The 23,692-nt window shown below is 37.8% G+C and overlaps 1 protein-coding gene across 1 annotated transcript in view; it reads left to right on the top strand.

Annotated features, from left to right (window-relative positions):
• RREB1 (ras responsive element binding protein 1) overlaps positions 1 to 23,692 on the top strand; it is a 153,865-nt gene that overhangs the window by 84,291 nt on the left and 45,882 nt on the right. Inside the window, exon 6 of the mRNA XM_044667931.1 lies at positions 2,469 to 2,632. Coding sequence (XP_044523866.1) covers positions 2,469 to 2,632 — 164 coding nt within the window. The remainder of the gene's footprint in view (positions 1 to 2,468; positions 2,633 to 23,692) is intronic.

Below are 23,692 nucleotides of genomic sequence, written 5' to 3'. Positions count from 1 at the left end.
GTGGTAGAAATCGGTAAATGTCAGAAGGCCATTATTAACAGAAATTCTCATGGTGCCTTTTTATAAGAGGGAAAAAGGGGTTTGGGGTTGAATATATTAATATTTAAAGGTGTGGTTGCCAAGGAACTGAATAAATGCCAATTCCTAAAATGATTTTAATAATTTATTTACAAAATATATGAGAGTGGAAGTAGAGAGAGGAGAAGAGGGTAGAGTAAGAGATCTAACTTAATGTACTAGATTTCTATTCAAGTCGGGCTTTACTCTGGCAGGGCTCCAGAGGCCCAGCTGGAGAGGCTAAAAGTCAATCAACAAGGGTTTTAGCCATGAGGGTTCTTCCTAATCAAGGACCCCTCCAGAAGCTAGTACCTCCAGGGATGTTAAAGGAGTCAGCCTTCTTCACTTACCACATCTAGTTCTAAGGAAGAGATTTAAAGATAAGGAAGAACAGTCTCACCAAGGTCTCAGGGTTCCAGGTCCAAGAAGAGTTTCTTCAGGTCCAAGACACGAAGGAGAAAAGAGAGAGCTGAACTCACTTAATTCCCTGAAAAGAAGTGGCTTCTTTTCGTCACACTTCCTGTGCCTTCTTCTTAGTTTACGTGTCCAATCACAACCACACTTTCCTTAGGACTGCCCAGGAGGCAGTCAGTAAATTCTGATTGTCATTCAGTCTAACACATGTGGGTCATGGACCTCCCAACTTGTGAGTTAAGTGGAGTTCTCACCTTTGGTGATTAGATTAAGGATTGACTGGGCAGATTTAATTTCATTATTACAGTCCCCCCTGTGATCATTTGGGAGACTCACCAATAGATCATTTGATGTAATCATCTTGTATCCCTAAAATCTTCTAACTACAATAGTTAAGAGATAAGAGGTAAGTAGAAGAAATAGAAGAGATGGAAAGAGAGAGAGAGCAAAACCACTGTTTTACTAGGTGCATTGACAAAAAGCCAATTAGGAGACAATTCCCTTTGGCATACAAGTTACAATCAAAATAATTGTTCAATCCCCTTAAGTTCAATCAGTTGCATCCCAAAGTTCATTTGTTGGACTTGTCTTGATTCAGTGTAGGTTTCTGCAGACATCTTTCCTAGATCATCTTGATTCATTGTAGATTTCTGCAGGCAAATAGTCCATTTTCTGGTTTCAGAGCATTAGCAGGCTTCTTTTTCCTGAAAAATTTTCTTGAACAAAATTTTAAATCTTTGGATTTTTATAAAAATAAAATCCTCCCTGAAGAGGGTGTTGACCAAAACCCAGATCAGCTCATAATACATCTTTTGAGTTATGGGGTGTATGAGTCAATTATCAAAAGAAAAACCAAAAACATAAAAAGAAAAACAAATAGAAGAAAAATTAAACTTCAGGAAAAATAAAAAATGTAAAATCAAAATATCAAAAATCCATGTATATAAAAATTTCTAAATAAATTCTCAACAGACCCTTATATTAGGGTCCAATTAAAGTAAATTCTTTATAGCATGCATATTTTGCTTTTAAAGAAATATAATTTTTTAGTATAGGATAGATGAAAGGAGGAAGAAAATCGTTCCTCTTTTTTGGAAAGTAGAGAATTGTGGGGCTCCTAAGTAGGCAACGAATAATACAGCCTTTGGCCTTCAATTTGAATGTCAATGTTTCCTCTTTAAAGGAAAATTTGAGGAAAGAAATCCTAACCCATGCTGAGTTTCACTTCTTTTTCACTAGCAGTATGGAGTTGTAAAGAGACAGTATCTAATTGAGGTTAAGCTGGAGGCTGACATTGGGCAACCACCATTATTGTAAATGCCCAGATTTTACTTTTTTTTTTTAAGGTTGCCTTCTGTCTTGGAGCGAATACTGTGTATTCGCTCCAAGGCAGAAGAGTGGTAAGGGCTAGGCGATGGGGGTTAAGTGAATTGCCCAGGGTCACACAGCTGGGAAGTGTTTGAGGCCAGATTTGAACCTAGGACCTCCCCATCTCTAGTCCTGGCTCTCAATACACTGAGCCACCCAGCTGCCCCCCAGATTCCATCTGCCTGTGAGAATTCAAACATAGCCTATTAACTTACACTCTCTCCTTTTGTCTCCCTTTCTCTTTAGGAAAAGGGAGGCTCATAAATGATCATTTCTCTCAGTACTGTATAATGAAAGCAGTGTTTTGAGCACAGAAATTTAGGAGGAGGTGGTAGTGCTGCTGGTAGATGATCGGGGGAAACACTGAGAAATAAAAATGACATAAGTCCATTCCTGGTAGAACAAACCAAATATGTTTGTGCTAGGTCCTAGCCTGCTCATTTTTGCAATAGCAAAAAGCTGAAAGTAAAAATTTAGCAAATACAAGAAACATGGAATATAAGACAGGTGTTGGGAGCAGGATAACCTGCAATATTTAGGTCAGTTGCCTTATTAAACTTTGTTTTTATAATGATTGCTTGAATATTGACAATGTAGAATAAATAAACTAAGGTTGTTGTTTTCTTTAGCATAACACGGACACTGGAGGGACAGACCATTCCTGCAGCATCTGTGGAAAGTCTCTGAGCTCCGCAAGTTCCTTGGATCGCCACATGTTGGTTCATTCTGGTGAAAGGCCTTATAAATGTTCTGTTTGTGGACAGTCCTTTACGACCAATGGAAATATGCACAGGTGAGTCATGAGCTTGACTGGATGGCTACCTGTCTTTTAGAAGGAAGAGTGAATTTTTTCCTAGTTCCCCAAAGCACATTCTTTCTCTGGAGAACAAATTCTTTAGTTGTGTAGGTTACCATAACCTTTTCCTCTACTTAATATTTCTGAACATTCATGTACAAGCATGAACATTAAGCATTTCTTTAAGATTTTCTTTGTGAGGGTGTCAGTGGTGGTCTGCTTATCAGAAAGCATAACTCTTGAGTGTGAATGCTTTCTCTTTTTTATCCTCCCTTTTTCCTTTTAAGTATTTGTGCAAGCCCATTAGATTCTCTGTAAACTCTTTCCTTACCAAGTATTTCCAGGCTCTTTCAGTAAGCAGTGAACTGGCATAGTAAGCATTGGAGCAACAGAACAGGATGAAATGATGAAAAGGAAAAATATCTTGGCTAAATATCAGGAAAGTACTTCCTGATAGTATGATCCATCAGATTGCTGCCTGGGAAGTGGGTGTAAACACAGTATAGAGGAATGTTAAGATGGTGTGAGACAGACCACTTGAAAATACATTTTAGAAGGATAGCCTATGTAGATTCTTAGGTATGGACATTCACTTATTTTTTATTTTTTATTTTTTGTTTTAATGAGCCTGATTTCCTTTCCTACTCTAAAGTACCATTGAGAGAGGCATAATCTTGGTGCACAGAAGTCACCTAATCATGTCAGCATCCCTGTATGTGATGTTGCCCACTTACTTTTTCCCTTTCTCCAACAGCATTATCCTCACTTTGGGCCCTTCCATCCACTATGCATTCATACTTTATTCTTTCTTTCACCGGCTCTAATGCTCCATCTCATCTCAGATGATGCTTTTTTCCTTCCCCACTCCTGTGCCCAAGTCCTTACTTTTTGACATGGTGCTGAGAGTATAACCATTTTCCACTTTGTCCAGCTCTTCTTGTTTGAGAGCCCCTACACAATAGCTCTGAAGGGAAGAGAGAACCCACTGAGGTGTTGTGAAGGTAACTTTGATGTTAGATCCGTTTGTTCCATTTTGAACAGCTACAGCATACTGGCTTAGGCCAGACTCTAGCTTCTAGTTAAAGTGTTTCCATCTTTGACCGTGAAACCAGCAGAGCATACCTACAAATGACATTTTTTTTTGTCTGTCTCTTGATAAATAAATGCAGTCAATATGTGAAGGGAACCTTGAAGGAAGCTAAAATCTCAAAACTAAATGGTAGAGAGGATTTTCCAGCCACAATGACAGCATTTTTATAGTGTTTTCAGGTATGCAAAATGCTATGCATATATTATCACATTCAGTCCTCACAACAGTCCTGCAAGGTGGGTGCAAAAACCTTGTTTAAAGAGGAGGAAATCCAAAGCAGACAGAAGTTTCATGACCCACATAATGTCACTCAGCTTTTGTGTCACATGTGAGGCAGTATTTAAATAAGGCTTCTTGATTCTTAAGTGCTACTGGCCACTGAGCCAAGCAGAAAGTGATATAAAAATTTTCTGGAGAGGAGCTCACACTGAATGTATAAACTGTTAGGTACTGTTCTAAGCTTTGTTAGCAACTATCTATTTGTAGGTAGTCTAAGATTTTCATGATTATTAGTTCTTCACCCTTTTAACCACTCCTACAGGCAACATATATAACTGCACAGCTCTAAGGTCCATTATAAGGTTTTCTTTGAATCATGATTTGCCCAAAGAAACTTATCATGGAGTGGCCACTCTATTCTACTGATATCTTCTTCATCCTTGGAAATCAAGGATCATAATCTTAAGTCATATTATTAATATGATTATTATTATTATATTAAGACCAAGTTCTTGTACACCTATAGCATAGACCTTGAAACATGGCAGAGTAAAGTGTTATATCTTTCATATAGCTATCAGATTTTCAAAGCTCTTTACAGTAGGGGTACCCAGGTAATTTAGTAGATAGTGTGTCTAGCCTGTAGTCAAAAGGACCTGGGTTCAAATCTGGACTCAGATACTAACCAGTTCTATGACCTTGGCAAGTGACTTAAGCCTAGGTTTTACTACTTTTTTGCCTTGGAACTGATACTTGATATTAATTCTAAGGTAGAAAGTAAGGGTTTTGGGGTGGGATGGGAGGAACCTTTATAGTAGATCAAATTCAGTAGGCAAATTAATTTTTTCTATAAAATTAATAATAAAAGCTTACTTAAATTTTTAGAAAAATGCATTAGATAAAAATATATTGATTTATTTTGATGGCAACTCAACTTCTGATTGCTAAAGTGTCTCATAAGCATCTATCCATATTATAATTAGAAGGTTCAGAGCTTCCTTAATGAACTTAGAGAATTTCATATCAGATACCCTTGAGGGGCTTCAAAACTTTCTAACAAATCAGGTGTCAGTGTAGAATTTTAGTTCTGAATATTGTTTCCTTTCCCTTATTTCTACTCATGTTAACTACTTGTTCTTAGCATTACTGTGATGTGAGAGAGACCTCCGGCATTTTCTGTTTTTCTTCTCTGATTAGTGGTAGAGTGGTCTGTGTCTCATGGGAAATGTAGGAAGATCTGACTATTTCATTAAGGCTTTTCACCTGGCCGGATTTATGTTCTCATTGAAGAAGGTCATTCTTAAATGATGTGGTTTGACAGCTTATCCTTTCTTTCTTGTCCCATTTTACTCATGGCTATGACCTTCTACAGATTTCATAAATTTGTACAGTGTGCTAAAGGCCCCTTTGTAGATCTGTAGACATTATCTGGGCAACCAGAGCTCATGGATTGGCCAGCAGTTGCCCTTCAAGCTTTCACTATGAGACTAGTCCAGCTTTTTTTCCAGTCCTACTTATAATGTCCTTTGCATCTCTTATTATGTGCAATTGTGCACGCGCGCGTGTGCGTGTGCGTGTTATGTTAGGGCTCCATAGCATACAGCAAAGAATACAGGGTTGAGAGCCAGGAGATTTGTGTTCTAAGTTCTTTCTAGGTCTTAAGAATCAATATCTTTTCTATTCTGTTTTGCTCCTAGCTTCTAGTAGCATCTTCTAGATTAGATCTCTAGAAACAAATATATCTTGTCTCTCAACTCAGTTTTGGAAGTACCACTAGATCTAGTGTGCCCCAGTTCGTAAAGTGTATTAAATCTCATCTCTTCATCCATTTTGGCCATCTTGGCATTGGTGAGGCCACTACACATTACTATTCTCCCTTTCTACCTCCTGCATGTCAATAAATTGCTTTTCATATAACTCATCAGCCATGTGATTCCTTCCCCTGCCCCTTTTGAAGGAAAGCTCCTTGAGGGCAAGGACTGGCTTGCTTTGTCTTTGTATAACAGTGTCTGGCACATAGTAAATACTTTTAAAAAATTGTTCATTCATTCCTATCATATTGTTCAGAATTTAGAAAAACCTTCTGTATGTCCTGGAAATATTAAGTTGATGTAGTCCCTATGAGACCTTTTTAACGTACCATAATATTTTCTGAACACAGAATATTTTAGTTGCTTTTCTGGTACTTTACCATCTACCTTTCTTACAGAGTAAAACATTTGTACTTTCATTCATCAGTCATTGTTATAATGTATAAGTTCTTTATTTGAGGAAAGCCACATGATTTTGCTTTTGCAATTTCATAGTAAGAAGGCCATAGATTTTGAACTGGACAATGTTAGAAGACATCTGGACCAACCTTTATTTTTCAGGAAGATTTGCCCCAAGTCACACATACTTTTTCAATGATGCCATAATGCCTCTTACATTTTCTAATTATGAATGAGGAAAGGCTCTGCACACAGTCTCATGGCAAAATGAAATAAAATCAAGTTCCAGGTCACTAGGTATACATGCTATTATTTTAGTGAAGCATAATCTATTTTTACAATTAGTATTTAGTATTTATAAAGCACCTAACTTATTATAGTTGATTCTACTCTTAATAAAAAAAATTTATGGTTTAGCTCTGTAAAAGCGATGTCCTTTGTTGGAATGCCTCAAGACATTTGTAAATTAAAATAAGTTTCACAACATTAAAAACAAGCTAGGTTTTGAGGCTACATCCTTTGGAGTGGATTGGCTTTTGCTGTAAATTTTGTAATTTTGATGTAAAACAAGGAATGACATTTTAGAAAACTTGTACACTTTAAATATGCCTCTGTAAGAAAGAAAAGAAAATTTAGCAAAAAATGTTGAAGGGAAAAGTATTAGATTTATTACTGAATCCTGGTGCAGTTTTAATAGCTTCTACTTCCCTGTCTGCGGATTCTGAGGCTTCGTAAATCCTGCAACCAAAGTCTTGTTAATCTCATCATTTGGTTCCAGGGCAGGAGAGTTGAGTTTGCAATGAAGTACAAATCCATATATCATGAATGTGATTCAGTCGTGCCAATTACTGTCTTCCAAGAGTTCTTTATCTGTCACTCCCACATAATCTGAAAAATTTATACTTAAAGTTGCCAGTCTTCCAGAGCAAATTTGAGAAACTGAGCCAGAATCTTTTGGTAGAAGTCATTTTAAGGGAAAAAAGTATAGCAACGCCTAGTTTGGAAATATTTTTAATTCACAGAACTCTTGACATTGTACTAGGAAGTAGTAGACCCATCAAGAGATAGCAACGGAATAGAGGCAGACAACACAACATAAATCTGTCTTGTGGATTGTGTCTTCTTTCTGATACCATATATTATTATAGGGTGGAGAGAGAAACAGTAGTTTATATTCTACTTCCCCCTTAAAAAAAATGAAACTTAAGCGCTAGGTGGAAAAAAGATAAAATCATATCTAGAGAAATGGTCAGGATGTTGGCAGTAGCTTTCAACCACAGCTGACTTCTCAGTTTTATCCTCTTTGGCAGAGAGACTTGTTCTCTTTCTCTCTGTTTCATCAGAAGCGAATAAAGAGGAAGGGGTAAAACCTTTTGGAATTGCTCATTTTTAAATAGCTGTTGAGACCTCAAGAGATGCCAGCAGATTTGACTTAGGTGTTCAGAGAAAATATTTGTTATACAGTATTTTGCCCTGTTTGATGATAAATGTGGCTTTGAGAGTCTGCTCTGAGCCCGCCCCCATCTCCTGCTGAATGCATAGAATTGGCTAGGTCTGAATTGAGCTGCTTTCATAACATTGATTAGGAATGCCATCCTCAGGATGGAGGAGCAGCTGTAGGGCATCATTACAAAGGGAAGCCCATCTTTGCCCTCCATCCCCATAGTGAGTAAGGGCCCTGGGAACTCATTATAGTAATATCAAGTTTCTGAGTACAAGTAAAGACAGCCTGTAACTTGTTTTGGTACTCAGTGTTTCTGAAGGGTGGAGATGACCACTGAACAGCCTCAGTCAGTGGCATCTTGAAACAAGAATCTCTTAATCATCAGGTGCCTGATTCACTTACCATGTGTTTCTGAGGGAATGAATCAGGTCTTAGCCACAAGGGGAAAAACAAAAAAAAAAAAAGGTGGTGGATCATGTGATACCTTATTTGCAATATAATTTATAGATACAGCAAAACTCAAATGAGTGGATTTGTTGTGTTCTTTTTCAAGAAGAAAAATATGCCATTAAAAAATAATATCTTAGGTCTCACTAAATCCCTGATATACCTGTTAGGGACACACCCACCCACCCATCAGAAAATTAGCTTCATTTATAGAACTAGAATCAGGTCCACTTGACCAAATTCTGGTTGTATGCATGAACACTAGTAATTTCATTGTCTGACAGAGGTTATTCAATTAGTTGATTTGATTTAATTTGATGTCAGGATGATGATGACCTTAAAGCAGTGTAAGTACTTTTCTGAGCCAGTGTCTTGTGAGTAAAATACAGGTGTCCCTTCCATATCTTATCTTTTTCCATCTTGGTTTGAATACATCAAAAGTTGGCAGAAGAAATCAAATGGGAATTTGGGGGGAGTTTTTTGGGAAGCAGCAGATACCATTGAAAAAGTTAACAGAAATTCATAAAAAATATATATAGTTATTGTATAATATCAACATTTTATCTTTTAATACCATAAAAGTAAATTTTTTAAAGTTAAAATTAGTAAAAAGTTAAATGCAAAAACCAGCCGACAATACGCAAAGGCTAGAAATAAAGAGATGTCGTAATGTTGAGCTTGATCTACATATAGCCTAGACCAGTGATGGGGGAACCGTTTAGAGAAGGAGTGCCAGACCCTATCCACTCCCCATCCCCCAGACCTAGTGCCTACCCCCATCCTACACAGGGGAGGGAGGAAGTGCTGCCATTGGGCTGCTGGGTGGAAGGGTGGGTAAAGTGAAGAATTATAGTGAAGGGGAGTGACTGGAAAGCTCTGCTTCCCTCCAGCTCTGCTGCTTGTGAGCCACCCACCTCTTACCCCTCAGTGTTCCCATTGGGCTACTGGGCAGAGGGGCAGGCATGGTGGAGAAGGGAGGGAGCAGCTCTGTCCCTCTGCCTATGTAGTAACAAACTCTGGGGATGGGGGGTGTGACTATGCGCCTTCAGAGAGCGCTCTGTGTGCCATCTTTGGCTCTTGTGTCATAGGTTTGCCATCACTGGCCTAGACCAAATATTTAACTTACATTTTAGAAAAAGTACTGTAAACACCCTTTAAAAGAAAAAGGGGGAAAAAAACTGGTTTGAATGGAGGGCTAAAGGAATTTTTTATGGATTGTCCATATCATGTTGGCATTGTATCCTTCAACCCCTTGATGTGGAAACCTATAAGTGGTGCTGCAACAAACCAGAACCAGACGTAATACAGAAACCATAACTCAAACCCAGTACCATAAATTTTGAAAAGATTTATTGAGTTGATGGTGACTCCCTAAAGATGCAAAAGGACCAAAGTTACAGATTTCAAATTAGGCAGAAGGTGAATTGGGTGTGGGATACCTTAGGATTGGACAAGGCTATTGCTGAGGGCTAATAAGGTAGGAGTAGAGGAAACATTATCCTTTGCTTGGACAGGCCTATTTCTTGGAGGCTAGTAAAGAGAAAGGCTCTTCAAGTTAACTATCTCTTATAACCCTGCCTTAATAGGGCTGTCCTTGCTGAATCAACAGTAAGGGAATAGGGGGCTGCAATACAAATGGGGTCAGGAGCAAGATACAGGAATTAGAGACAAAATTAGCTTTCTCCAATACTCACAGTATATACTGACACATTTTTTTGTGACAACATTTGTGATAGAGATGGTAATTCCAAGTATTTTTCTGGTTAATAATTGGATCATACTGGTAAATCTAGTTGTAGCACACCTCATAAACAGTTCTCCCTGAATAATAATAAATAAATATCTTTTCCATAGAGAATGTTTGTTACTAAGTTCTTGGTTATTTTATTTTATCAAATTGCTTTAATTGTGTTGTATCTATAGTGATAAAAAACTATGAGTCTTAGAAAAAGATGGTACACCAAGTACATTGATAAAATGTATATTTCAGTCTAAAGGAGTCATCATCTACAAAGCATCAGAACAGTTACTTGATCCACCCAGTTCATTTTATAGGTGAGAAAATTCAACCCTAGGGAGGTAGTGGCAAGGCAATAGTAAGTGGTATGAATGAACTTGTATCCTAGGCCTGCTGACTCCTAAATCTAGCATTTACTCCCTTTGTACTCTACTGTTGGGCACTTCCTTTTTCCGGGGTTGGGGGGATGGGGCAAGGAGGAGCAAGGGTTGAGGTTATTTGCTATTTTAAAAAGCCATTTAGGTTTTTTTCAAATATTCAGAGAACTATTATATTCAAATACATGTTCTTTAACAAGTCAACTTGAATTGGAAGTTCCACAAAGTAGATCTTTGCAAAGCACAGGATTTCTTCTTACCAGTTCTCTTCACTGTGCTTGAATATATAAAAACCAAATGCCCAAATTTTAATTCTCTTTTCTGGCCCCTAGGGGTGCTCATTTTTATTGGAATATGACTGTGTTCTGACTTGTGACCTTGCCAAAGAGTTAGACTGTTTCCCCTGGTCTGATATTATTCCAGCATCTTTTTCAGAGTGTGATATCTTTAGAATAGTCTTTGCTTTTCATATTTCATACATATGTTACCCATGTTCACTAGGGATGGAAGATGGATTAGATAGAATTTTAAACTTATTCGCCTAATGAAATGCTTTACTATCATTAAGTATCTGACTATGAAAGTGAAGAGTTATTTTCTGTTAATGGCCAGTTCTTCTAGTTGCTGGTCTTTTTTTGTTTGAATGATCTACTTTCATTTATTTATTTATTTGTTTGTTTGTTTGTTTGTTTGGCTTTAGTGTCCAGTCATTTGGAATGGTCCTTTAATGTTTTCTTTCTTTCTGGATGTTTTGAAATCTTATCTTTCTATAATCTGTGACTGGTATTGATATTTTATAATTATCTTTCCCATATAATTAGAATTCAGACATAAAGGAGAATGCTTGATTCACAGAACCATTCCACTGTATTACATGTTTTAAAAATTAGGTTTCTTGTTTCTACCATAACTTTAAAGATTTTGATTTTGGTCTTGGTTTATAACTAAACCAAAGTTTTGCTCTTAGTTTATAAAAAGCTTTTGGTCTTAGTTTATAACTAAATACTGTTCTTTATCTCCTGACATACTAAATCTAGATACACCAAGAATGTATATATTTTTTTTTTTTTTTTTTTTTTTGGCTTCTTTTTCCTATAACTGCGCCCTTCAGGATGCCCACTTGCCCCCACCCCATTTTCCTTCTCATCTCTCTCTGTCTCTCTTTCTAGGAAGGAGAAAGAGATAGCAAAATTTTCCTTATGAATGCAGATTGTACAGAAATTTTGGCAAACATTAAGGAAACCTTTTAAAATGTAATTAGCATTAGATACAGCAGTAAAACTTCTTGTGACATGGCTTCACTATCTGGAGCACCCATGCTTGCTGGTACTTGAACAGCTGAGCAACTGTGCAGGATAGAAATCAGGTCAGTGAAAGGTGTGTGTTTGGGGGTGATGAATGTTGGTAAGTATTCAGTGTCTTTAACACACCCATTCTTCCATCATTCCAGTTGCTTGATGTCCTGGTAATTCCGAAGTTCTTGATGGTGTATTTGGTTTAGCTTTACAAAAGATATTTGCCATAGGAGGAGAGCCTGGTTTCCTGTATTAGCTCAGAAACTTTACAGTAGGCTGGCTTCAGTTCTACCTTAGCACATACTTGTCTTGCTTTATAAGTTCTGTTGCCTTCCCCCTCCTTCCCTCCTACCTCCACTGCCTTTGTTTAAATAACCAACCTGTCCAACCTGTTTGGGCTGAACAAGCCAGTGCTAGCAAACATCATAATGTACCCACTCATTGTCAGACTTTTTTTTTTTGGTTTGTTAAGAAAGGTCATTAGAAGCAAAAAGTTCTTCTTCACCTAACATTTTCTTTCTCTCTACCCACCTTCCTCCCTATTAAAGGGGAATAAGATACAGTCTTAGCAGTTTGTTTTATGAAATTAAATTCCTACTTGACTTCGTACACGTGTATCTAATCAATATATTCTCCTTTGTGAACTCTGCTGTTTAAGCAGAGGTTTTTGGCCTTCAGTGTGGAAAAATTCACATTTCCGTAAACTGGCAGTGTAGTTATATAATGGAGTTGTGCCAGGATCTGACTATTGTATAGTAGTAGCTCTTTGTACTTGAATAACCATTCAAGTGTGTCCTCACTCTCATTTTGATTTTGCAGGTGGCAAAACTGAGGCACTAAGAGATGCTAACTGTGATTTACTTGAGGTCTTAGGTTTATCATTAATGGGTCTGAAGCCATGCCCTGTGGACCCCAATTACCTGTTTTGCCTTTCTAGTTAGTGGGGCTTTGTAAAAGCCCATAATTTCTACGTTTATTTTCTTTTCACTGGCTCACGGTTACAAGAGCTACACTGGGCTCATTCCTTAGGAACAGGGAGTGATATTCTCCACATTATGCCATCTGTGAAACTTCTGGGTAGTTCAAAGAAGAAAATAGATGGCAAGGCAGACCCCTTATCAAACTTATATTCTGATGAGGGGGATATAAGAATTTTTATAACGTGAAGGGATTTTTGAAATAATTTTATCAACTCCACATGTTTTATAGATGTCTGAAAACAGACACATAGTGGTAAAATGATTTGTTGAACGTCACAAACTAATTAGTCCAGGACTGGTATTAGATTGATCCTCAGGCTAGTTATCCTTCTGTTATTACCCATCAACTTTTTATTTTATTTGTTTACTTGGCACAGTCTTGCTTTTTGAGGGGCTGAAGCTGACCTCTAATCCTTTTTTTGTTTTTTTGTTTTTGTTTTGTCCTATTGTTAATGCCTTATGCTAGTAGAGAAATGTTTTCCATCAATTGCTTTAGAAGCTTTCACTTATGGTTTATACTCCATGGCATATGTCCAGTCATTCCATGTAGCTCAAGCATAGGTATTTCTCAGTGAAAAAAAGATTGGTGGGCATTGACCAGTTACTTAATTTAGGGACCCCACCCCCCCTTTTTAAGAGCTTATTCTGATGCTATTCCACCTTTTCTCCCCTACCCATTTTGAACAATAGCCTCATGGTTCTTCAAATTTTCTTTTTTACAAATCGTAACTCCATTAAGTGTCTTTTAAAAAGATAGACTTAATTTTCAGAGTATTAGTAAAATCATATGTGAATTAAAGCATAGGTATGATAGCTCCTCTGAATGTGTTAATTGAATCATCATTGCTCAAAGAAACCCCCACCAATGTGGGCTTTGTTATCACAGAAAAAGAATATTCTAAAAATGTACAGGAAGGACCTTTGGTGATCTCAGTTCCCTGAACCTCTTATTACCTGGTTTTTCTACTCGTTTTTAATGTTACCTTGGGGAATTCACTTTACTTTTCATCTGGGAAATAAAGGACTGGAACAAGATAATATCTAGGGTCTCCTCCATCTCCAAATGAATTCTTTGAGTTTGAGTAGGAAACCCAACACTTAATATTAGCAGTTGCTTCTAGTAAAGATCAAGACAGCTGTATAAATATGGAGAACAATCACATAGGTTGACAAGATGAACCTCAGACATACTCCAGGCTGACTTTCTCATTTTAAGGTTGAGGAAACTTGAGATGATTTGCCTGAGAACACTTGTAATAAATTAATGAAAAGAAAGGTAAAAACCTTAGAATACATTAATTGCAAAGAACTAGATTCAAAGGAAGAGGAGGGAATGTGCTATATTTTTCCCAACCTCAGGCCAGTTAGTCCAACCCAGTTATTTGACAGATGAGAAAAGAGAGGCATAGAGAGATTAAAGTGTGACTTGCCTTAGTATTAAATGGCTGAAGAAACATTTGGACCTGGATCTTCTGACAAAAGATCCATTGTTATATTGTCACAGTGTGAGAGGGTATTAAACACATTCTGAGAAGGGCAACCTGGGTCCAGAAACTGATCTAAGGAATAATCGAAGTTACTATTAAGATTTTTAATCTGGACAGGCAAAAACTTTAGTGAGGAACATATTGAGATTTATTTTACACATTTACTTTATTCCCCAGTATACCAGTGTGATTCATGACACCAAAAAGATTAATTCCTTCTTTAAAGGAATAGTGTTTAGATATTCCCTGGAGACATTTACATTACTTTGAATTTTTAAAAAATGTATCAATAACCTTTTGCTATTATGCTTACTGTATTTTTCAACTTCTACAAGATCCATCCCTTAGAATTTTGAAAAGAAAAGTTCTATAGAACTAAAGAGCCCTTCAGCTAAGTTCAATATTTGTAGTGTAATATAACCATGACCCATGTAACTGGGAGAGATAATTGAAATGGAATGGGCTTCTATGTAGTATGAAGTTTCTTATTTCTAGAAATAATCAGTTAATGAATAAATATAGATAACTTGAATTTTAATTATGCCAGACTCTGGAGAACAGAAATTAACCTCCTTGACAATTGCCAATATTACCCAGTCATAGCATCTGAGGGGGGAAAAAAGATCAGAAAATTGGGATACTCAAGATATTTTTTAAAAGTAGAAGAAACAGCAACATTCTTGTGTATCTTACTCAACATCACTCAACACTAAGACAACCGAAGTCTGGTGCTTAGTTCTCTTGGACCACTAAGCCTTACTGTAGTATCAAGGAATGTTGGGATACAAAATATACCAGTGAGTTATATTGCTTTCAAAAAGCTAAGATTAGTGTGAGTAGGACTGTTGCACTGTGTGGAAGGTTGACCTAAAGATTGGTCTTGAACTGAATGTAAGCTTAATTTTTAATGTGAAAATAACATTTCTGGATACTTCAAAGGAAGTGTTGTGATGTTGATTTCAGGTAGGCTAATGAAGCTCAAGGAGTGCAGATGTGTAAAGTAAATAGGCTATTTTTATAGAAAAAAAAGAGAAGAAAAAAAGGCAAGAATAGGAAAGCACAGGCCATGCCAGGGAAATTCAAATGTAAGGGAACTTAGGTAGCAGAGGTAGACATGTCAGATGGACCATAAGTTGCAAGTTACCAATCCCCTCTTTGTTAGTTTTGAGTGTATTGCATGGTCTCCAGAGTTCATATTGATATTTGTATTCTTCATCTTGCCCTTGACAGTCATTAACTGTACATATCCCACCACCATCATGGTGCAGAGTCACAAAAACAATATTTGATCCTTTTCACAATCACTATCTTGGCAGTTCAGGAAGGAAGGGGATCAGTAGCTTGCAGCAATACAGACTCACACAGATCCAATAGTTTGGAGATTGCTAATAGAGAAAAAACAGGGTTGCTAGGGCAGAAACCCAGAGACCACCACCCTGAGGGAGCTGAGGGGTATATGTACTAATAATAGTTTCTGAAGTCAGAAAATGCCTGCCTGAAAACAATTGAAGGAAAAGATTATTTCTCTGGAGGCTAAAAGCAAAGCCTAGAAGTGATAGGGCATAATTACAAGCCCCAATTATTAGGAGATGGGAGTTATTTATTGTTTCTGCAGCTTCTCTAACTATTGGGAAATGGCTTAATTTACAGTATACCTCAGGAGTCTCATGTGTGTTCCCTGGCATTCTGAGAAGGCTTCCTTGGCCACTTGAACTAAGGACATATATATGCTGGACAGTCATGAACACAATGGGAAGAGAATCCTGCTCTCTCTACTTTTTCTTTGCTTCCAAAAACAGGCAGTAGGGAAAGTCCAGGACCAAGGGATTCAGTGTTGAATTTCCTCTTTTTTGATCAATTGGAGACTTGGGATCATTCAATCTAGCACCCCCATTTTGTAGATAAGTAGATTTATTTTATCTGAATTTACTTTTATTCCATTTTTTGTTGAAGGAACAAAGTCAGAAATGGATGATACATCTAGTTTACTGATACATTTTGCCCAGGGTCTCAGTTCTTTTTTAATTTTTTTAATTGGTTTTGAGATTGAGATCAATCTAATTCATGATCTTTATCCAAGGGAATTTTTCAAGCCTCATTATAGTTTTTTGACTAGCAGAGATATTTCCTCAGAGGACCCATATAGCAATCCAACAAGCCAAAAGGGTAGAGAAATCTCTCCTTGGAATTTACAGCATCTCACTAGGCTGACTAGTAGAGTTTGAGTCATCAGAGTAACCTAGTCATAGCCCAGGCCCTGTGCAGAGCCTGGCTGACCTGCCTGCTGGATGAGCATGACTGGACTAGCATGGCGCTTGAGTTTCTAGAAGGTGCCTTTGAGCCAGTTTGAGATCCTAGGTGGAGCAACTTTGTTGGGATGCTCTTTTTAAAAAAATTTTTTTAAAACCCTTACTTTCCATCTTAGTCAATACTGTATTGGTTCTGAGGCAGAAGAGTGTTAAGGGTAGGCAATGGGGGTCAAGTGACTGGCCCAGGGTCACACAGCTGGGAAGTGTCTGAGGCAGGATTTGAACCTAGGACCTCCCGTCTCTAGGCCTGACTCTCAAACCAATGAGCTACCCAGCTGCCCCCATTGGGGTGCTCTTGTTAGACTCTTAGCCATCTTTCCCTCTCCCCCTCTCCCCTACCATTTGCTGCTCAGGCTGTCTTACCTCCTCCCCATGGCAATGCCATCTCCTTTGTTGCCTGTTTAAATCAAGTGTTACATACAGACCTCTCCTCCCTCTCACGCTATTCTGAAAAACTTTGCTATAAAGCATATGCTGATTCCGGCTGTAAGCATTTGTAGGGCTGGAATATTTTCTCTTCATCTCATGTTCACTCGTCCTCTCTTAGTGTTATCACAGGACTTTGTCAGGAGCAAAAGGCTCTGGGGGCAATGTAGTTCTAGGCTGCTAAAACTTGTTTGGACTTGCCAAATTCAGTTCGATGGGTCGGTAGCTCAGTTTTCATGGGTGCCTTTTCTTCCTTATAGTGCCCCTCCAGCTAAGAATAAACCTCTGGGCCCCTCGGGGAACACTCATGAGGATGCGGGACTGGAAGTGTCAGCGTCCAGCCATCTGCTGAGATTCGGCCTTGGGCTGTAATTAGATTAATAGCTTAGAGGAGGTGAGCACCTAGTATGCCGGGACCAATTCCAGGAGGTGATCCCCAGAGTATGGTAGGGATTTTGTGGGGAAGGAAACCTATCTTCTTCCAACATCCAGTTTTGTTTTTCTTTTCTCCGTTGAAAAAGAACCTTTTTTCCCCCTTTCTGTTTCAGCACCTGGTCCACAGCATACAAAGGGATGGTGGGGGTTGCCTACATAGCACAGTAGATAGATTTCCAGGCCCAGTGATGGGAAGACCTGGGTTCAAATCTTCCCCCAATACTTTATAGCTTCATGACCCTGGGCAAGTCATTTAACTCAATTACCTTACCATTCTTCCTTCTTAGAATTGATACTAAGATAGAAAGCAAGGATTTTTCCTGTGGGGGGTGATTTGTTTTGTTTTGAATGTATTGAGCAAAGAGAGTAGTCAGTGATTTCAGTGTTGAATACTGTGCTTTGAAAAATGTAGATGTTCCATCTGATGATTAAGGAGAAAACTGATCTTAAGATATATATTGTAAAGAAGTATTAATAACCTTTATGTTCTGGATTAGGACCAGGTAAGGGAGAGGCAGCGGGGTAAGTGATTTGTCCATGGTCATATAGCTAAGAGGTATCTGAGGTCACATTTGAACCCAGAACTTCCTGTCTCTAGACCCATTGAGCCACCTAGCTGCCTTTGGGAGGAATGCTTTTAAATACCGTATTCTTAATTATAAAATTGTTGGGGAACAACCAGAATCTCCATCTTTGTTCTAGAAAGAACAATAGACTTTGAAGCCAAAAGATCCTCGTTTCAAATTCTATTTTGTTATTAGCCTGACCTTGGACATGCTAGTCCCTGAACATCTGTCAGGATACCAAGGTTATAACTTGGTTTGTTCTAGTATGATCCTGTGATCTTTTCATTTCATATTGTATCTCTGCAGTTTCCCACTAGACTGCAGTATCTGACTTCTTCCTGCTTTTCTGCCCTCATTGCCAGTAATGGCCAGAAATATGGGAAGAGGTGATCTTCAAGGAATTAATTATTTTTCAAAGTAGGGACCATCTGTCTCTCTGGGAAAGAGCTTAAGTGCACTGTCCAGGTGTGAGCTGGGAGAAAGGCATGTTAGAAAGAGCTCAAGAGAAAACCAAAGCTGATCAGAAAATATAGGAAGAGAAAGGGTTGGCTACAGAATATTCTGCTGTGTACTAAGGAATGCATGTATCGGGCAAACACAGCCCAAGAATGAGGAGGGCAGAAAGAGTTCAAAGAATTTTCCTGTTAGTGATGGAGGTGACTTTGAGGAGAGTGTGCCTGGGAACCAGACTTAGGAGGACTTGACTTTTCTGCGAGAGGCTAAAAGGGGAGCTACAGCTAAGAGCTATATTTAGGCTGAGGAAGGTAGACGTGGTGCAGCCTCTCCCTTCCCATAATACCAGAGGTCAGGGCCTACACCAGACTCTAAACCTTTTGTGTGTCATGGACCCTTTCTCAAAGGAATTTTTTTAAATACATGAAATAAGTACGTAAGATTGCAAAGGAACCTAATTATAATGAAATATCATTATCTATATATAAATATATCCATCTTTCTACCTATCATGTTCACAAAGCCCAGGTTGAGAACCTCTGTTGATGAACTTCTCTTGGAAGTTAGGATTTAAAAGCTCCCTACTTCAGCCCAGAGAAATGTGAAGTGTAAAATTACTTGTGATACATGTCTTACCCTGAGACTTAGTGACGCTGCACTAAGATTTAGTTGTCTTCCAGAGTTGGTTATATGGATGGGACAAGACAGGAGTTAGAGGATATTTTAAAAAATTGATAGATGAACCCAATTTTGTGTGTGTGTGTGAGGCAGAGATACTCCAGTGGTTTGCTATTTCCTTCTCTAGCTCATTTTACTGAGGAGGAAACTAAGGCCATCAGGATTAAGTGACGTTTCCAGGGTCACATAGCTAGGGAAGTAAATGAGGCAGGATTTGAATTCCAGAAGATAAGTCTTCCTGTCTATAAAACCATCTCCCTCTCCTATCCACTGTGCTATGTACATAGCTTCTCAATTTGGAATTAGAGGACCTGGGTTTAAGTCCTAACCCCTTACCGCTTTGTAACCTCGAACAAGTCAATTAACCCTTCTGGACCCCTGCTCCCTTATTTGTAGGACTAGATGACTTGTGATGATCCTTCCTGCTCCAAATTGATGCTCTTGTGATTCTGTGGCCCGTGGAATAGTGGAATAGTGGAAAGAGAGTTAGAATTCCAGACAACAGTCATTCCATTTTATCACATGGTGTGCTTGGCATTTAGGCATTCAGATTGTTCGTTTCATTCAGCACAAGTGGTGCTGAATCCCAGTCATTCCAAGATTTTTTTTTCAGATCACTAAATGTTCTTTTTCCACAGAAGACTGGGACAATCTTGATCTAAAGGATAAGAGTTTTTTAAGAATGAGAATTAAAATTATAATGCTAAAGGAAAAGGTTGTAAAGTAATATAAATACAAAATTGTATTATGAAGTTCATGTGTTCATCATTTGTGTAGATGATTCCTTGAAATCAGGCATTTTTCATCATTTCTTTGTTTATTGGATAGACTGGATAACCTGAACTTCTAGTGGGGAAATTCTGTGCTCATATATTTGTTGAATTTTGAGTGGGCAAATATTTTAGAGCTTCAGCTAACATTGTAAGTAATGATTGGGGACTACTAATTTGACAGCTGTACTCCAAATTAATTTTAGTAGGGAGAGACTAGGAAGGAGGCTATCAATGGCAAAATTATGACTGAGGTGATATAGTCTAGGACTAGATTGGTGGTAGAAATGAATTAAGAACCCTCATATCCTAGAGATACTTCGAAGAATCAGTAATGTCATAAAAGTAAACTCTCCAAGGGTAGAGAGATAGTGGTATTCCCTTTTTTTTTTTTTAATTGATTTTAAATCTTCCTTTTCTCTCCATCCCTATTATGAAATGTGGCTTCATGGTTTCCTGTGGCCAAAGCTAAAAACAAAAATTCACAGTTGCCCTAAAAAAATAATGCCAATGAACTCAATATGAGACTAGAGTGATAAAAGCTAAAGAAGCCAAGAATTAAAAGAATTACTCTAAAAAGTATAAAAAGTTTGCAAAGAAGACTTTTAAAAAGTTATATTCTGAGCAAGCAAAGAATAGTTCTATTTTCAAGGGTATCCTGTATTTAGAACTAGAAATGACCAAAGCAGTTATTTTTGTCCAGATCCTTTTCTAGAAGAAGAAACTGAGGTCCAGAGCCGTGAAGGGATTTGCCCAGGGGAGGGAAAGTGGAAGTGGGGTGCATCACACAGGAAGGCTAAAGGGGTAATGCTGGTACTCTTACTCCAAATCCATGGGAAGATAATGTTTGCAAATTCCTTAGGGGAAAGCAAAACCACTGAATTATTATTTTCTAGTTTAAGGAAAATGAACTTCAATTGCAAATGGTAATACAAACCTTATTATAGGAAACTGGTCTCATATAGTCCAAGATATTGTAGAGCTGTTTTAAATGACGTTTTTCTAGGCTTAGACAAATGGTATTCTAAAAGTTGTATCAAGGGGAAGAAGAACTGATAGTGTATTAATGTTTTGAGGAATCATAAAGATTGTTAAATGTGTTTATGACTTGAGAAAAGACCTGTTTTTTTTGTTTGTTTGTTTGTTTTTAATGGGGTAGAGTGGACAGGGACATTCATGGAACCTACCTCCTACAGAGCAGTGTGCTTGACAGCAGTCGCTGGCATCCTTCTAGCGTCTGCTTAGTTTGATAGATGACTTGTGACCAATGAGGATTACTAGTAGTTAACGTGAATCTGATAAGAATATGCAAAACAACGGTTTGTTTTTATTTATTTATTTTGGTATAGGGTACATTATTCTCAGGGGAATGGCACAGTTCCAGTTTGATTTCACCAAAGCATTTAACAAAAGTTGTCATATTATTGTGGACATAAAGCAAACCTTGGGCTGCAAAAACCCTTGGATTTGTTGACCACATTTCCTGTATTTCAGATGATAGTATTATTTTGGTGGCTTCATGGCACTTGAACAGATTTCCAAAGAATAGCAATTACTGGATTTATTGATATCACATGATTAAGCCCTTGAAATTTGGGGAATACATCTTTTCGACCTGAGGCTTTATAGAATTGGTAGAATTTTGTCATTTTCTCTTTCTTTGTTCTGGACATTCTGAGAAGGATCTAGCTAGGCAGTAAAGGATTTCAGATTTAACTGCAATTCTTAGATCCTCACAGTTAAAATTGACCCATGTGTTGAGTGAATTGGACTTTAAAAAGCAAGTAGAATCATTGGAGAAAGAGATTGACTGCATGTTTTAGCAAACAACTAGAGACTTAATCACACTCGGGTATTACTTGTGTTTTGAACTTTTAAGTCTAGATTCACCCTGGGAATTGGAACAGAGCATCAAGGATTGTTTGGGCTATATAGAGCTTGCTAAATTTATAGATGCCCAAACCTTTTTTTTTTTCCATCTTTCCTTCCCTCATAACACCTTCTCCTCACCAATACACTCCCCATAACCAACTCCCTCTCTCTGTCTTTCTCACATACATACTCTCACTCTCTCTGTCTCTTGTCTCTCTCTCTGGCAGTATGTTAGCCCAAACAAATGCTTGACTTTTATGGAGCTAAGAAAGAGACACTAAAAGTGGAAATAGGAAAAATTATGACATGGAATCTGAAAAAGAGTTGACCAGCTTTGCTTGATGATGCTATTATGATGTGAAATGTGGAGCTTTTATGCAGTGAAGCAGGGCTTGGCAACCTGGAAGCGGAGCGAAAGGGCCTCGGGCTTCCCTACTGAGGAGCTACCCTGAATGAATCACTTAACCAGAAAGAGCCTCTCTTGTGAAATGAAACTCATATAGTTTAAGGCATCTCCTTGAGGGGTCCATCTTGGTCTATAAATATTTGACCCAGGGCCATGTTCTTCTTTTATTCCAGATTTCAGCTGTCTCCATACAGCTGAGTTTCCATTTTTTTTTCCCCCATTGATGGTTGGGGACTATTATAGTTCATCAACAGAATTTAGACTTGAAGTTTTAAGATAGTTTCAGCTTTTAGATAATTGTAAACTACTGAACTATGGGCCAAGGCTAGGTTTTTAGAAACCAGGCCTATCCTATAACAGCATGACTACAGCAACCTGAAGTTTTTACTCTTTATCTGCTGTATTATATACATGTGACTAAAGCTGAGGAGATTCAAAAGCAGAAGATTGTGAAAAACATTTCATAGTTTCTCATATACAGGGCTCCCATCTCCAATAAATATACAGAGAATTTTGTCAAATTTAACAATTGATCAATCGTCAAAGGATATAACCAGTTCTTGAATAAAGTATATATAAATAATAATATGCTATATAAAGACATACAAATAAAGCATTCCTGATTAGAGAAGCGCATATCAAAACAGTTCTGAGATATTATCTCACACCTATCAGAAAGTTTAAAATAATTAAAGGGCAAAGAGACCTATCCTCATGGAACTCATACTATGTCTGATAGGTATATAAAACATACTATTTGTATTAAAAGAATCCTTTTCCAATCTAAATCTTGGTGTGTTCTGTAAGTTTATAAATCTTATGTCAAGCTTGCAGAATGGGGCATGGTGGGTGGGGGTGAGCAGGAGGATATATGGTCCAGAAAGATCAACAGCAGGGAAACACTTTGGAGAAATGGTGCATTTGAGCTGAGTTCTAAGCATAGAATACAAGACCAAGAAAGGTAGGGATCCAGATGATATGTATTGGGATTGGGGAATGGGCCCTTTAGGGAGAAGCACACAATATTTAGAGTAGATGGGATAGTCAATACATTGTAGAGAATCTTCAATGCCAGACTGAAATAGGAAGCATTTATATCAGACAGTTAGCACCAGTGTTCTTTTTTTATTAACCAGATAATTGTAAAAAATATTTTTTTAATATTACAAATCTGAAAGGTCACTTTATATAACCTCATACTGAATGTTGAGATGATAGGAAATCATAATCCAAAAATTTAAGCAAGAAATTTTCTATAATAGATACCTACTGCTTGAATTCTCTAGGATTATATAAATATTCTCTACTTTTATCTCCTCACTTAGATTTGCCTTATGCTGGACCTTGTGAAAATCACATACCCTTCTTTTCTTACCATGTTGCTGCCAAGGATGGAAGACATCATTGAGGGTGTGGGCATTGTCAGACTTATTTCTTCTCTTCTGCCCTTCTTTTTCACTTGAGTCTTCCTCTCATCTCTCATGAGAATTACCTATATGTCTGACCAGAAAGCTTATTTCACCCCAATTTAAGTTTTCATAGTTATAAAATGTAAAATCACGCAGGTATCTCAAAGGCACAAATCCATCCATTCTTAGATTGGCATTTTCCATTTCCTTAGAGAGTCTAACTGGGACCCGCTGTAGAGGGACTGCCCCAGCTAGGAGTGGGGTGGCAGAGACTCAGAAGATGAACTAGGTTCCAATCTAGGCTATCCCTTAGTTGGAAATATATAGAAATGCTGATGATTTGTGTGGGTTTATTTTGTAGCCTGCAACTTTGCTAAAGTTGTTGATTATTTACTAGCCTTTTTGTTGATTCTCTAGGATTCTTTTAAGTAGACTATCATCTGCAA

The sequence above is a fragment of the Gracilinanus agilis genome, chromosome 1 (genome assembly GCF_016433145.1).
Source record: "Gracilinanus agilis isolate LMUSP501 chromosome 1, AgileGrace, whole genome shotgun sequence".
In the NCBI taxonomy this organism is placed as follows: domain Eukaryota; kingdom Metazoa; phylum Chordata; class Mammalia; order Didelphimorphia; family Didelphidae; genus Gracilinanus; species Gracilinanus agilis.
The sequence above is the reverse complement of the archived record's forward strand: the minus strand, read 5'-3'. Positions and strand labels throughout refer to the sequence as shown.